General features: G+C 44.8%; 2 protein-coding genes across 4 annotated transcripts; one reads left to right on the top strand and one right to left on the bottom strand.

Annotated features, from left to right (window-relative positions):
* The first annotated feature begins 1,050 nt into the window (after nt 1-1,050).
* Nucleotides 1,051-4,692, top strand: LOC124475301 (parvalbumin-like EF-hand-containing protein). Of its 3 annotated transcripts, none has more exons than XM_047031797.1 (5): nt 1,051-1,264; nt 2,320-2,440; nt 2,779-2,914; nt 3,001-3,146; nt 4,196-4,692. In XM_047031797.1, the coding sequence occupies exons 2-5, from the start codon at nt 2,335-2,337 to the stop codon at nt 4,237-4,239; spliced, it is 432 nt and encodes a 143-aa protein (XP_046887753.1). In that variant the 5' UTR covers nt 1,051-1,264; nt 2,320-2,334; the 3' UTR covers nt 4,240-4,692. The 3 variants fall into 3 exon arrangements, with proteins under 3 accessions (XP_046887753.1, XP_046887754.1, XP_046887755.1); XM_047031798.1 differs by having other exon boundaries at nt 3,004-3,146; XM_047031799.1 differs by having other exon boundaries at nt 3,031-3,146.
* On the bottom strand, nt 4,563-15,405 carry st6galnac (ST6 (alpha-N-acetyl-neuraminyl-2,3-beta-galactosyl-1,3)-N-acetylgalactosaminide alpha-2,6-sialyltransferase). The gene is made up of 10 exons (XM_047031728.1): nt 15,261-15,405; nt 13,463-13,879; nt 11,543-11,813; nt 9,801-9,966; nt 9,453-9,633; nt 9,074-9,212; nt 8,768-8,871; nt 8,366-8,449; nt 7,375-7,474; nt 4,563-5,891 (listed from the first exon to the last, which is right to left on the bottom strand). Exons 2-10 carry the CDS (start codon nt 13,624-13,626, stop codon nt 5,721-5,723), a joined length of 1,380 nt encoding a protein of 459 aa, XP_046887684.1. The 5' UTR covers nt 13,627-13,879; nt 15,261-15,405; the 3' UTR covers nt 4,563-5,720.
* Between the last annotated feature and the right edge of the window lie 132 nt (nt 15,406-15,537).

The raw sequence follows: 15,537 nt of genomic DNA on the forward strand, positions 1-15,537 counted from the left end.
AATCGAACTGGCAACCTTCAGATTACTAGCCCAGTTTGACAAGGGATAGATGGAGACCGAGGTCTGGTAACCATTTGCTTGAGACCCATGCGGAGGAGCTTTTCAGACACCAGGACAGCAGATTCTGCTGTTGTGTTTCAACAGGGTTGATGACGCACCTGTGCGCCAGGTCTATGCGAGGGAGCCAATGAAAGAAGAGCCATGGGACATTTGCATGCCTTAGTTTTAACCAATGACTGCAGAGACTGGTTCTGTTTAAATTGGTAGCTAGCGCAACATACTAGCAGACAACTTTGTACCACTGTGGCGTTTTGGTCTTTTTTCTCCTTGCAGCCGGCCGCAAGCAATAAACTTTCTTAACTTCTTCACCGACTGACGCCGTAATATGCAGTGTCTGTGAATGTGTCTGTGCTGCGGTACCTGGCATTACTATCCTCAGAAGGGCATCTCCAAGTGTACAGAATCCATCAAGTGTCTTCAAATTTGAAAAGGGCCATCCATTTTGATTGATTCTCCTCTCCATACTACTTGTTCAAAGACGCGCAGGACAATACATCAGAAGAGAACCGTCTCTTCAGGGAGGATTAACTGATGGTTTTAAGACGCTGTCCAGAACTGAACAGTCACACATGCTGTCCCCCTAATCCGTGTGGATAACAGGACGATCTTGCCCTCCTGTTCAACCCGCAGTGGGAACTGGGTGCACTGCCAGTCTGGCTGGGAAAGGCCGTCTCCACGTCTGAGGCCGGTCCAGGAGACAAGGAGCCCAGGCACTAACGGAGACAGACTCTGTAGGGAGATACAGAGAGAGAGGGGGGGAGAAGAGAGAGCGGGGGAGAAGAGAGGGGAGGAAGAAGAGAGAGGGTGGGAGAAGAGAGGGGAAGGAGAGAGAGGGAGAGAGAGAAGAGAGAGGGGGGGGAAGAGAGAGAGGGAGAAGAGAGAGCGGGGTAGAAGAGAAGGGAGGAAGAAGAGAGAGGGGGGGAGAGAGAGAAAAGAGAGGGGGGGAGAAGAGAGAGAGAGAGGGAGAAGAGAGAGCGGGGGAGAAGAGAAGGGAGGAAGAAGAGAAAGGGAGAGAGAAGAGAGAGAGAAGGGGGGAGAGAAAGACAGGTGCAACAAGAACTGGAGGAGTCTCCCTCCATCATCCTTCCTATATATATGAGGCTCCACAGGAAGGGCGAGGGTAGTCTTTACCAGGAACCCAGTCTAGAGTGTGTGTGATCTTGCCTGGGGACTAGTGTGTGATTCAGCCTTTGCGACAGAGCTGGTGAGTAAAACTGGAGGGATCCGGAGTGGGAAACGAGCAGGAGTCTGAGTGACGAGCTACACTTTGGGGCTCAGAGATGTACAAACAAGTCCTTGTTTTGTAGAAGGCGTAAGGAATGTTTGTCAACGTGTATGAGAGATCAATACTGAACTCGTTTTGGATTCTGGTAGCCTGTTGCTTGTGGAGCTGTTTATATTGTGTGTGAACGTGAAATACATAGTACCAGATGTGTCAGTGGTTTCATCGTTAAAAAGGTAAAGAAGAAAGGGAAGGTGTTTCCATCTGCGTTCTGACTCGGGTCTGGACATGCCTGCAGGGAAAACAGACCCTCTTGATGAGAACGTGCTTGAAGTGCAAATGTTCAAGTGAGAAAAGCAATGATGAAACTCTCCCAGAAAGCCTGAAACATGTGTGTGTTACAGTGTAATGCTCCATTCAACTCTTTCTGCCGTGCCTCACCCTGTGTGTCCAGCAGTAGACTGACAAACACACACACACACACTAATGCTGCTCCGCTGACACACACACAAACAGAATGATGCTGGTCCGCTGAGATCAGACTCTTTCCACTACCACCTAAAATGAATCACACACACAAGCTGTATGACTAGACTCTAGAGGGATTAAGGCCACTAATAACCAGACCTGATGTCAAATATAGCTCTCGTCAGACTGCTGCTATAACAACAGACTCGTTGAAAGAGCAAAGCTTCCAGCCTTAGACTTAAAATACATTCACAACAACAATCTGGAGAAGCATAAGTGAGAAGGGACTTGATGCTTCCTTAGGAAGCACACAGGGAAGTGTCATCCTCTTATAACCTCCACCTCATGCCTCAGTGCTTGTGGCACATCCTTGGGGGCAAGTCAAGAGGTATCCAGGCACCAGGTCTAAATGGTTACCTTCTTTCAACCTGAAGGAAAACCATCCAGGTGGTCACAGAGATGCATCCGTTACCGGGTCTGAACTCAAACCAAAACGTGTCCGTCTCAAGTCTTGAACCCAAGCCAAGATCTCCATGGTAACAGTTGTGGCGTGTGTGTGACTCGTGTAGCCTCACAGAGACAGCATGGTGGACGACTTGAGCCACCAAGTGAAGAAGGTCGCTCTGGCCATGGGAGCGTCCCTCAGCGACCACGACCTGGAAAGCCTCCCCCGGGAGATGAGACTGACGGGTGAGGAGGGAGGGAGGAAGGGTGAGGCAGGAGGAAAACAAATAGATAGTAGCCTGTTGTCCCCCACCTGTGATGCAGCCCCCCCTCACCCCCCCATGGGCCAGTCAGTGATCAGACCGCACCCAAGCAAGACAAAGTCACCAGGACTGTGTGAAAAACGAATGAACACATGGACTAACAAACACAGATCTATAGCAGGAGGGAGAGAAGGAAAGAACCGTACTAGTATACCGATACTGGGCTAGCGTAGCAGAGTAGCGGGGCTAGCCTAGCAGGGTAACGAGGGTAGCATAGCAGGGTTACAGAGTGTGAGAAACTGATGGCCTCTTTCTCTGCAGGAAACTTCAATTACAGCAAGTTTCTAGAGTACATGAGGCAGTTCAAAACGTCAGAACAACAAGAGGAGTTGACCAAGAAAGCCTTTCAGAAGCTGGACAAAGACGGCAGCGGCTACATCGAGTGGAACGAAATCAAGTGCGTCTAAATAACCTATAGGAAAAAAAACGAATCTGTATTTTTCTATGAGTACTTTACAATCACGATGATTCACCCGCTTTCAGTAGTGGTGTTTTTTTTCTGGATGTGTGCAGGTACATGCTGTCGGTTGTGCCCAGTTCAGCTCCTGTACTGCCCCTGTCTGACGAAGTGGCGGAGGCCTTAATTCAGACAGCCGACACGGACGGTGACGGACGCATCAACTTCGAAGGTAAACGTTGTGTCCCAAGCTTGTAGAAACCAAACATGGCCACTAGGGGTCAACATCAACATGGAACAGTGATTCTTAAAAAGGTACAATAGGAAGTATTTTTTTTCCGTAAAATTCAACAACAAAAGGTTTGTCCACTACAAATATGTTTTGTTAGCTAATGAGGCCCTCAGAGTTGTTCAGCAACACAATGTCATTGGAAGGTAGAGCTACATTTATATTTTGGGAGCATGCCGCTACTTTCCAGCCAATTAAGTTCCAGCAATCGTGATCCAGCCAATCGCCTTTAGCCTTTAGCAGGGTGTGTCTTATTTTGTGAAATCACTGTCAATTAAACTCCAACTTGAGGAAAAAAAAGAAGTTCAGAAAAGAATTAGGGGAGCCGTTTCTAATATTTGAATTTAGTAGGCTACATGTTACTAATTGCAGCCTTAACATAAAACACGTTACTCTGCTTCATTGACCATTTATATTTTACCATTCATGGATTACCTGAAGTCCATTGTGCCAGGCCTTATCTGACTATATTCAACAAATATTTGCCATTGTGAAACAGCAAGAAATTCGAAGACACGATATGCTAAACACACTTTAGGTTTCAAATGATTCATTTAACAACAACGATTTGAGTGTGTGATCAATCACAATTACAGTCACATGCTTGTCTGGTCTACACTGTGACAGTCAACAGGAACACATTCCGCACGCCACCCACAGGTCGTGATAGCGAACGCTGGCCTGAAAAGCTTGACCTTTTCATACGGAGGCACACAACCGCCCAGTCCCATTGGACAATTATCTTGTCATTCATAATGAGTTGTCTGCCTTAAAGAACGGGTCACATTTTTGCAGTTTCTGAAAGGGGCTTGTCACACACACACACACACACATTCATTCAGCATAACCAGCGTTCTGGAATACCCCCCTGCTGAACCAAACATTCAAAATAACAGGGTTGAGAAAAATAAACCAGCGTTTGCGATTCTTCATCTGACACCCGTGACATGCCTCTTCGTTCCTCATTCTCTCCATCTCTCCCTCCCCGGCAGAGTTCTCAGACATGGTCAAACAGGAGGAGAAACCCAAGAAGTGACAGACTACCCTCACAACCATGACATCTGCAAATGTTTATGGTTGTAGTGAAGTCTGACAAGACATTACTCACCTCCCTCCCTCCCTCCCCTCCCCTCCCCTCCCAAGATTCGAGAAAGCAAGCAAGGCTTTTCTTATCTGGATTGGTAACATTGTTCTCTAGAGGCGAACAGTTTTGACATGTGCCTGCTATTTTCCTCTACATTCTCACTTAGGTACTAGACTGAGTCACAACACTGCCCAATCATCTGCAAAACACAATGTTGACAATGGAATGTGAAAATCATCAGGTTTCAGGACAGAATGTTAGTCGAGCCACATTACTCAGTGATTTTACTTTGCAAATTCACAGATTTATTATAGCTGTCATTTTACAAATTGCACAAAGAGATCAATCCCATAACTCCATCATTCAGTGTGAATACACATTGCTATTAGACATTTTGCATTGACACCCCAAAAAAAAAGCACTGGGCTTCATCTGTAAAGAAGGAGTCTCATTAAAGTGCAGAAGAAAAATAGTTTGAGCCGTATTTTAATAAAAGCTTCTTCCTTGATGCTTTTCTTTGGTGTCTACCATGCTTTCACACACACACACACACACACTTTTACAGGCTCCTATACTCAGACAAACATTAAATCAACATACGTAATTTCAGGATCCTAACAGTAAAAAATATCAGTGGTCACGTGACTTCGTTCCCAGCCCTTGGGTTCATCCTCATTTACAAAAAAAAAATGTAAAAGAAACAAGGATTCCTGACAACCGTTAAATATTCGACCTCAGACGGTCCTGGTGATAAGTCCTCACACATACACACCATAGAGACCATTGTAGCTATGGCAGCAAAGAAAAGGCATAGTATCCTGCTCTGTAACCCCCCCCCCCCCCCCCAACACCCTGATTCTCTCCACAACAAAGAACTTCACATTAACGCAAAAAACGAAAGTTGGAGCATCAATCTTTGTACTGCTAAATGGCAGATATGTAGTCATTTTGGTCAAATGTTTGAGTTGCCACAGTGAAACGTACATCTTACTGAATATCAGAAAAACAGACCATGACTGCTGCTGGTAGTTCTCAAATCGAGCATTAGGGCAAGGAGGGCATTTTAATGGAAGAGGCTGCCTATTCCTCTTCGACACAACTAATGTTTCCTGGACCGGGTGTGCCTACCCGATTAGCCTGGTGAGGAACTGGTAAACCCCAAACAAAACGTGCTGAGGAACTGGCATTTTAGAAAACTGCCATTACAAACCTTGCAGCTATTTTGGAGCTGTCCGCTTAGGAATGTACAAGACAGGTCAGCGTTGCATCTGCTTAGCAACAGTAAGTAAATATATCTTCCTGAACGGGGGGGGGGGGGGGGGGGGGAAGAGAGAAGGGGGAGAGGTAGGGGTTCCTGTCAGCCTGCTCAGTAGGCCTGCCTTCCCCCTTTCCCTCATGGGAAGCGTCTTCAGGCGAGCCCCAGGCTGTGGCCTTCAAGGCCTCATGTAGAGCTGGAGAAGTCCTGCCTTGTGGAGCTGCTGCCAGAGATTCAGCTCCATCCTCAGATCGTGGTTGATGTAGAAGCCCACAGGCTTGTACTGTTTGTTAAAGTAGTGGTCTGAGTACCTGCTGTAGTCGGGGGTCATGAATCCATATGCGCTCACCTGCAAACAATAGATTGTTTTATAAAAATAAAATATGTTTACTTCCTCAAAGTGGGGTTATCTTTCAGGTGTGTCTACAACTGTAGATTATACATGCAGGCTGTGGAGGAATGAAATCTATGCTGCTATTTCACAAGTTCTATGTCTTTGTTTACATAAAAAGACATTCTGGTGGAGGACGAATCCTTTAGCCCCGAGATATCATCTGACCCCTAGGTCTACCCCCCGAGACATCACCAGACACTTGGACTGGCCACTTAACTGCCCAAACACTCACACAGAAGTGTGTGAAGGGCACACTTCTAAAAACTAATAGGATGAGGACATGCTTGCCCCATCGTCTGGTGGCTAATCACCCAAAAAACACTTCCCTGTCAGGAAGGAAGGGGTACAAGACCTGTGTGCCCTGCACTGCAGTGGCGAATTCTTTAAGACTGAAAGGGAAGCTTAGCTTCCTTAACATTTCAAAAAATTCATGGTCAAATATTTACTATTGTGTTAACATTTTAAATGCGTTAGAACACGCTCATATCGAAGACGAGTTTGTTCAGAATCAGCTACATATATTAGTAGGTCGACTGACTGATTTCCTTCTCACACATTCCCTTAGTGCCAAAGTGTATTTCCCTGTTGAAGCTCAGCTTCCATGGACTTCAATGGGGCTGCTTTGAACAGTTTTTTTCAGTGCTTCGAAACTATACGGTCATTGGATGAATGCTGAGATTATGTCCCGCCCTGGACGCTCAGCGCCTCTGGGGGTGAAGGAGGAGTGGGCTGGCCTGGACTGGGCTTCCGCGTGATGATTGGAGGGTCTGTCGAAAGACTCCTTTTGATTGACTAATATTTTGTACTACAAAAAGTCATCGAAGCTATTCAAACTCAGACCCATCGCGGATTTTGCAACTGTAGTTGAAAGACAAACAGCAGCAACCTATTTCTTGATATTTGCTTGGCGAAATTGCTAACCAATCTTCATCATACATTTCATACAATTATACATCGCGTTCCTTGTTTCAGTTTAACCTAATTTCCACATTTGCTCTTTCGAGATTAATATTGTTTTGTTAGATTATTTGTTCATTCATTAATTCATTCAGTAGGTTAGGCTAGTGTCGTAGGGGTGAACAAGCCAGTGAACTAGCCAAATAAATGGAACGTTTTTAGGATGTAGACCGAAAATGAGCTTCCCCTCTTTGAAAGACCAGCAGCCGCCACTGCTGCACAGGTAAGGCGGAATTGAACTGGGCAGAACTCCCTCTCAGATTTCTGTCAAGACTATTCTCACCAAGGCCTTTGTCTACTACACTGTGTGAAGTGAGACTTATAACATTGACTGCTATTGACGATCTGGATTATGCTATCTACACTATGGTGTGTTGTATTCATTGTTCGTTTCTTATCTTAGTAAAATCCAAAAAACACCACCCTTATTTAAACCTCAACAAGGCCTTCTCTTGTGCTGTGAGCTGATAATGGTGTCTACCTTGTCACAAGTGTGCATAGCAGCCAGCAGCATCACAGCTCCTGTTGATGGACGGTAAATATCCTTGTATTTGGTCGTCAGGGTATGTGAGCGTAGGAACCTATACCATAAAAGAAGACACAAGGTCATCAGGCTTCTAAATGCACACTGATATGGACATTGATACACTTACTGGTCACTTTACATTGATACATTTCTCACTAGTCACTTTACACACAGTCACTTTCAGTTCATTATTGCACTAACTTACCCCACTTGTCTTAGGTTAGTTTATGTCTTGTCTTGGGTTAGTTAGGTCTATAAGGTTAGTATAGGTCATTGTGTATTAGAGGTCTAGTATATTGTATTGCATGTTGCATACTATTTTGTATATTTAGGAGGTTTATAATTATTTTATTTCTATTCTAGGTTATCATAAATGTAATCTATGTCCTTAATACTTATATGTTATGTTATGCCAGGTTGCTTGTGTTGTCTTGTCCCAAGAAGTTCAGTGCCCAGTCTGACCTTGTGTTGTTCTGTGCGCCTGACTATAAAACAACTTGAAACTTGACAAGAAGAACAATCGTCTGACAAGTTATCAAAAGAAACACCCTCCCAACTGCACATTGAGGAAAACAAACTTTTTTCTCCAAAGCCAGATAGCCTTGTTCAACATCTATTGACGTGTTTTATGAAGAGCTTTCTAACGATCAGTTTCACATGTTATGAAACAGATGCTTCCTCAGGAAGCTGTTAAACTGCCTTTGAGACTTCTGTTGTGATACCATTTATATTCAGTCATTTAGCAGACGCTCTTATCCAGAGCGACTTACAGTAAGTACAAGGCTTTCGAGGAATCGAACCGGCAACCTTCGGACTAGCCCGACTCCCTAACCGCTTAGCCATCTGACCCGCTACATTTTACATTTACACCGCTGCCACGGTGTCCACTCCATAAGCATTGTTTCAGTTACGCGCCAGTTGTCATGTTCTCCTCCCTCATGCTCACCTGTTTCTGATGTAACGGACAAAATCAGGATGGTACATCTTGATGTTGTGAACTGAAACAGTCTTCCCGAAGTAAACGGACGCCCTGAAATTTAAAAAAGAAAGAAAGAAAGAGTGGGAATTAGCTATGGACCAGCTAAATTATTGTGAGTTTCATCAACAACGATTATGAAACATATGATACAAACATAAAATGGTAATAATAATAATAATAATAATAATAATGATAATGATAATGATAATAATGATAATAATGATAATAATAATAATAATAATAATAATGAATTGATTGAGCAGACGGTTTCATCCAAAGTGACATGCACAGGGAGATTTGAACCTGCGGCCTCTTGGATCTGTAGTGCTGGACGTGACCTAAAGCTATGAAACAGGAAGTGTGGCTCACTTCTGGTTCATCTCGGGTCCTCGCTCAACTGTGGTGTTCATGGCAGCAGCCTTCAGCAGCAGATAGTCACGGTCTTGATCAGGCAAAAAAACATAGCGTGTTTCCTGTGAGACAGAGGAGAACAGCGTGTTTCCTGTGAGACAGAGGAGAACAGCAATGACAAGTCTATGCAAAACCCACATCTAGATAATAAGTGCGTATGCAAAGCACATCCAGATAGTTAGTGTGCATGAGTAGCACATCCAGACAGTTAGCATGCATGTGGCAGAGAATCCAAGAGAATGTGTAGGGTGTGTGTGATCTTACCTCAGACTGCGGGGGGCCATGGTAGCCCTGACCTCCATAGCTGGCCATGGAGTTGCGCATCGTATTGGTGGAGAAGGTGTAGTGGGTGGTACGCGTACCCACATCCTCTTCAAAGCCCTTGGTGATAGCCCCGTTGGTCCTGGAATTCAATACACACACAGGCCATTAGCCCCTCTAGTAACCACAACAACCAGTCAGGAGCTTTGAGTGGTGTGTAATTACAGTGTGACAGAAAATGTAATCTTGGCCATTTAAATTTTTCTGAATGGTGAAAATGTAAAACGTTTTATGATAGGAATATTAATGAATTAAATGTGTGTAATAAACTTCCAGTGATTCTGCTACAGGGAGTGTCTGTGGAGGCCGAGGCATACTGTACCTGAAGACGTATTCATGCTGGTCGATCTCCCGTCCTCTCTTTGAGCCGTTCATTATCCCACCATTACCCACCACCGCACACCGCATGCAGCGCGAGCGCGATCCATTTGCCCTGCGTGCCCAATCATCTAACATCTGACGGTTTGCCTCCGTGTTGAGGACCGACAGGGATGCCAGGACGGCTGAGGGGTCAGAGGTCACAGCTTATTGGTCGGTTTACATTTCAAGCCAAATTTCTGAATAACCCATTTGGGGGTTAAGCATGATGAGGTCAGGGTTGATTTTCGAATCACTGAAAGTGAAATCACATCAAATCACGCAAATCTGCGAAACGCAAATGATGAATTACTGTGGAAGCTGAGCCCTTTCCATCCGTGGGTCCCGGGGTACTGTTGAAGACGCTCGTACTGATCCTGGGTGGCGTGCTTGGCCCACTGCAGCACAGGGATGTTGACCAGGAACCTCTCCCCAAACTCAGTCTGAGACACCCTGCTGCGAATACCGTCCGCACACTCCTGTAGTACATACAGCAGGTGACGTCACACAATCATTCTGCAGTAAAAATAGTTTTTTTATTATTACTATTATTAGTACCACCTGTGGTACTATTATTCTATTCTATGGGCGTATGTGAAGCCCTCTGTGACATGCTTGCGTGTAAAAAGGGCTATACAAATAAATGTTGATTTGACCTGAATGATCATGATATGTAGGGCTTTCACTGGGGTAAACATTCATTCTACAGCGATGAACTCACACACACACTGTCTTTACAGAGTTCTGTTCAGCAGGAAGGTGTTATCATGTTCTTCCATCTTCTTTTGGCTTAATTATACAGATCCATAAGGGTATTACATTAACCATCCCCTCAGAGGAGAAGATTGTAACCAGCAGACAGCAACGGACACTAAGCAATGATTAAGCTGGGAAACTAAGCTTCTACCTCAGAACAGTATAACAGAGCGTGGAGAAAATTCTAACTCATGACAAAGAAAAGAGTTCAGTTAGATTGCTGTTTTGGGAAAACAGTTTGATGATTAAATTCAAGTGCTGTGAAATGTTGAGACAGACTTGAGCAACATCTCTTTGGGTTATCTTTTTGACCACAATGCATTAGGCAACGTGCAACCCAAGCAATTACATTCAGTCAACTTCTGGCGAGTCAACTTTTTGGTTGATTTTGGAATGTGTGGAACGATTGACTGAACCGTTTGTGGACTTGCATGCCGTTAAAATCCATAATTGGCAGCGTTCTGTAAACCCAACATATAGAAGGACATACTCCTAAGAAGGCTTTTTTCAAACCAGGTATACCATAGGTACTCTGTAGGATCTATGCAAGGTATCAAAAGTCCTCCTCTCCCCCCCCCTCTCCCTCTCCCTCTCCCTCTCCCTCTCCCTCTCCCTCTCCCTCTCCCTCTCCCTCTCAGTAGAGCATGTGATGACGCAACAACATTATTTTGGGCTGATGACAGAGAAAAGGCAGAAAGAAAAACAGTCCAGCCCTTCAATGATCTGGTATTACCAGCCCAGACCACATAGCAGCCAGCTATTTGCTTTGGCTCCCTAATGCAGTGTGAGTGATTCCCCTCCATAGCAACATCTGCAGATCCACTAGGACCAGGTGTGACCGCAAGGTGTGACCAAAACACGCTAACAATAAAATCTGATTACATCGGTCTACAGTCTGATTGTACCAGTCTGGAGTCTATTATTCAGTCTGGAGTCTATTATTCAAACACAGGTTCTGCATGTAATCAGGAGCCTATGACATAGCTATATAAATACGACTTTGCTTACCTGAGGGATTGACGGCAGGATCATCAGTGTATTCAGCTTAAAACAATGTTTGTAAATGTAAAGTAAATGAAACGCTTCTCTGAATATCTGGCGGAGATCTCCTTTGGGATTTGTCGATATTGACTCTGGACTGACCCACTTTCTCTTGCTCCCTCACTTCCTTCCTTCCGCTCTCTTGCCCTTTGTCTATCCTCCCCCCCCCCCCCCCCGCAGTAGAGCATGTGATGACACTACAAAATGCAATGACGAAACAGACCTGAGAAACCATGACCCTCCTGAAACAGAACTTACAGTTTGCGGTGGGGCTTCTTCTCTGGCATAGCTGTCTCCGATAAAAGGTGGATCCTTGATGGTGAGCTGAAGGCTCCTGGTGGTGATCCGAGGGCTCGGCCTGCGGCTACTGGTAGTGTTGTTCTCCTGGCGTGGTAGAGCTCCATTTCGAGTGGCCTGGGCCTTTAGGGCTGTAATCACCGCGCTACTTGAATGCTGGTGGTTCGGTTCGGTTGACAGCTTCAATACATGGGTGGGGTGAGGTAAAGTCGTGGTCCCTTGGCTGTAGTTGCTGTCAGGAGAACAAAGTGAGGGGTGTGATGTAAGAAGGGCAGAATGTATAGGAGAGAAAAAGGCCCTTGGCAGACAGACCCCTTTCTACATTTCACTTCACTGCAGAAGATGACTAGTTCTGATGGTTTGAGTCAGACAGTGGTGGAGGGGTGGTATCAAAGCCACAAACAGGCGAGTTGAAGCTTTTCGTGTCCCAAACTGTGTCATAGTCACCTGTGCTTTTGTAAAAATGGCTGGTAGTGAGCTGAGACAAAGGCCTTGATTTCTCCCCCATGAACCATAATCGGTACAAGACAAATTACATGTTCCGTTTGGCTTCTAGTATCTAGTGTTTGACTTAGACATGATCATCTCTGAAATGTAATTAAACTCTTACCTATTGTAGTTAATCTCTTCCAAAACCAACATAACTCTTTATTCTGGAAAACTCCCTTTATGTCAAATAAAAGTCCATAAAGTCATTACCATCGATAAAGACACGATTCAGCCTCTGCTACAAACTGAAAACTGGAACCACACACACACACACACACACTGCTGCAAGCTTTTAAATACCATTACTGAGACAAACGTTTCCGACCAAATGACATGGTCCGTATGAGAGAGCAAGAGACTTCTAGAGCATGTTGAATTCAGGGTGAGGAGTGCAGGTCTCAAATATAGTCCAAGACACAACCACCAGAAGAAACTTTTCTTATACTCCATAGAATAAAAACAGCCCCCCCCCCCTCTATTGTTCTATTACAGAGATCTGTAGAGTGAATGAAAAGGAACAGCAAGACTCCCACACAAAATACACATAGATGTTGCAGGGATCCAGGGGTTATTTAAAGACCGTGGCATTTAGATTAAAGCCTTTTGGGATAAACCCACAGACGATGCTGGTTGAAAAGAAGAGTCAGAACCAACCCATCCAAGTTTTGAAACAGGCATTTAGACTCTGAATCAGACCATTGAGAGATGTCCACATGACATTTCTCCAGCCTTTTAATCTCAATGCATCTTATCTGGATAGCTAGCTTTTAAAAGTTGGAGGATTGCCCAAAACAACAAGGTTTACATTTCACGTGTGACAGACCACCTCCGGTGAATTACCTCCAGGGGCTTTTCTCATTAGGGTACTGTGTGGCTCCTTTGTGGAAAACCACAATGACACGACTTCCAGGAAGAAAAAAATGAAACCGAAAGACTCTCCAAATCCTGTCATGATCTCAGAGCGTGTAACCACATCCTGTTTTATGAGTTTTACTAGTTGTTAGGAAAAACAAGCAGGCCGACAAGAAAAGAAATTACCTGGGAACATTGTTACTACACTTGAATAGGTCTAGAGCACTGTTATACTGTTCTACTGGCCTTAAAACAATTTACATAGTTTGTGTTTCGGAATTAGTTTGATTTAGAGTTATGGTGGTCATTCAAATTTCTTACATTTTGAGGATTTTCAGAAACCTCACAAATTGTATTAGTTCATAAGAGTGATGTGAAATCCAACAGTATTCTCCATCAATGCAACGAGGTCCAGGCTTGTGACTACGGGTTCAACACATACAACTGCACTCCGAACATCATTACCGTACGTCGACACGATCTGTCTAAAAGCACATCAGACTACACTTGGATCCATTCAAAGAGAGGACGATGGTGTACCTGCTCTGCTGCTGAACGCGGTGGGTGCCTGAGAAGCGTGCCAGAGCCATCATGCGCCAGGGCACTTGGATCTCCAGGCTCACACACAGAGTGTAGAGGCCCAGCATGGAGCTGACCACCAGGAAGCAGATGAGCAGCCTCCGCTGGACGCCCGTGCGGGTCATGGCCGGCCTGTTCCTGAGCAGCAGACTGCTTTCTTGCTCCCTGCCCTCCGCTTCCCCCAGTGGAGCATAAGGAGGAGAAGGGGTGCGGGGGGAGACACCGAGACACCGACAGTCTCTCAGGATGTGGTTTGTTGTTTTCCAGAGAGCGAGAGAAAAGCGGTGCGGTGGAGCGAATTGTTCATTAGTCAGCAGACGACTTCAGACTGCTGGACTTCTCGGAGTGTGTCGACGGCAAATGACTGTTCTTGCGAGTCTGGGATGGAGAAAGAGGGGAGGGAAAAGAGATAAAGAACCTCCGTTTATGACTTTATGGTTCACCGTCGTTGGAGAACGATACATCACTTGGCAGTTTATATATGACACAGAAAACAAGTATCGACGTAAACAAGCCACATGTCAGGTGTCATGAAAACCAGAATCCTGGAAACCTTTTAAGACCATTTTTGACTCACACCTGGCTGTGTAAATAAGAAAGCTATACTGGGATGCCAGAATCTCTGAGAAACAACTTTTTGAGCGTTTTTATCAAGAGACATGCAAGAAAAATTATGGAAAACATGAAGTAAAATGATGTGTGTGTGAGAGAGAGAGATTTTAGACATTTAAATACACATTTCAGTTATGTTTTACACATAAATGTGTTTATTGCGGTTTACTGCCTAGCCCCATGGGAAGAGGCATTTGTTTTATTACGGTCACAAGGAACAGCGAGACTTCAGAGATCCTCCAGAGACTGGACACATTAACAAGTAGATGACCAACACCCCCACCCCACTTCCTCCTCCTCTCAGTTTGACTTTCTCATCTCAGTTTGACCCTCTCCCTAGTAAACACAGGGTGGAAAACACTGCATTGCAACAAGAAAAGACAGCACTTTACAACTTCTAGATCACTGCAGTTTTTTCTTGGAACTGTCATTTACAGACAGGCTTGAGGCTAGTTTGTTCACTCCAGATCCTGATGACCTTAAAGCCCCTCATCACTGAAGTCTGAGAACTTTGTGTTTGAAACCAACAAATCCTGTGTGAGAGGGATCCTATGCAAACAACTGACTGCCAATTATACTCAGTCCAGCTTGATAAGGATAAATGGTTGGAAAGAATGCCTCTGTGATCTCATTACCTCAGAGTTGTCAGTGTCTTGGAAAGTAAATGTCAGTTTTCAAACAACCTTAGAATTTTTTATAAATTGGTACAGCTACCCCCTTTGTTTAACCAAATGAAGAAAAAATGTTTACATATATTTAGATATAAACGATAACATTTTAATTTGAATATATTGTTGTTTTTGATGGTAGGCTACCATCTCAGAGTTGGAAAGAATAAAACTTAACAACTTAATGTATTTGTTAAGTTAATATACAAGTTCACCCCATGTAACAGTGGTTTAGCGTGACTAAGTTTCCTCTCTCCCTCTCTCCCCCCCTCCCTCCCTCCCTCCCTCCCTCCCTCCCTCCCTCCCTCTCTCCCTCCCTCCCTCCCTCCCTCCCTCCCTCCCTCTCTCCCTCCCTCTCTCTCTGACTGTCTCTCCCCCCCTCTCTTTTACTCCCACAGCAAACAGTTACTCTCCCTCCTGCCTTCCTTCGAACTGAAAGTTGTCTCAACACAGAAAAGACAGAAGTTAAAATTCCTCACCCTGTCTGAATATTCTTTCCTTCACATTGTCCCAGCAGCGTTCTTCTAAGTCTCTAAGTTAGAAGCGGTGTTCTTTTAAGTGTCTGTTAGAAGCGGTGTTTTTCAACAGAGTGCAGTCCTGCTCTCCACCCCTTAACAACATGGGCGGAACCATTGTGAAATGAGCAACAGCTGCTGGCAATTGGACAACCCCCTCAACTCCTTAGAGAGAGGGAGGAGGAGGAGCATGGACAGAGAGAGAGACCTCTTTGATCCTCTTTCTAAGCTACTTGTCATC

The sequence above is a fragment of the Hypomesus transpacificus genome, chromosome 13, assembly GCF_021917145.1.
Source record: "Hypomesus transpacificus isolate Combined female chromosome 13, fHypTra1, whole genome shotgun sequence".
In the NCBI taxonomy this organism is placed as follows: Eukaryota; Metazoa; Chordata; class Actinopteri; order Osmeriformes; family Osmeridae; genus Hypomesus; species Hypomesus transpacificus.

Bases quoted from the DNA above. Each gene is read 5' to 3' on its own strand.
- LOC124475301 (XM_047031797.1), top strand. From the start codon at position 2,335: ATGGTGGACGACTTGAGCCACCAAGTGAAGAAGGTCGCTCTGGCCATG. The intron at 2,915-3,000 runs GTGCGTCTAAAT...ACCCGCTTTCAG, and splicing joins ATCGAGTGGAACGAAATCAA to TAGTGGTGTTTTTTTTCTGG. The intron at 3,147-4,195 runs GTAAACGTTGTG...CCTCCCCGGCAG, and splicing joins CGGACGCATCAACTTCGAAG to AGTTCTCAGACATGGTCAAA.
- st6galnac (XM_047031728.1), bottom strand. From the start codon at position 13,626: ATGACCCGCACGGGCGTCCAGCGGAGGCTGCTCATCTGCTTCCTGGTG. The intron at 7,475-8,365 runs GTGAGCATGAGG...TTTATGGTATAG, and splicing joins GTCCGTTACATCAGAAACAG to GTTCCTACGCTCACATACCC. The intron at 5,892-7,374 runs GTAGACACCATT...TATTGTTTGCAG, and splicing joins CTATGCACACTTGTGACAAG to GTGAGCGCATATGGATTCAT.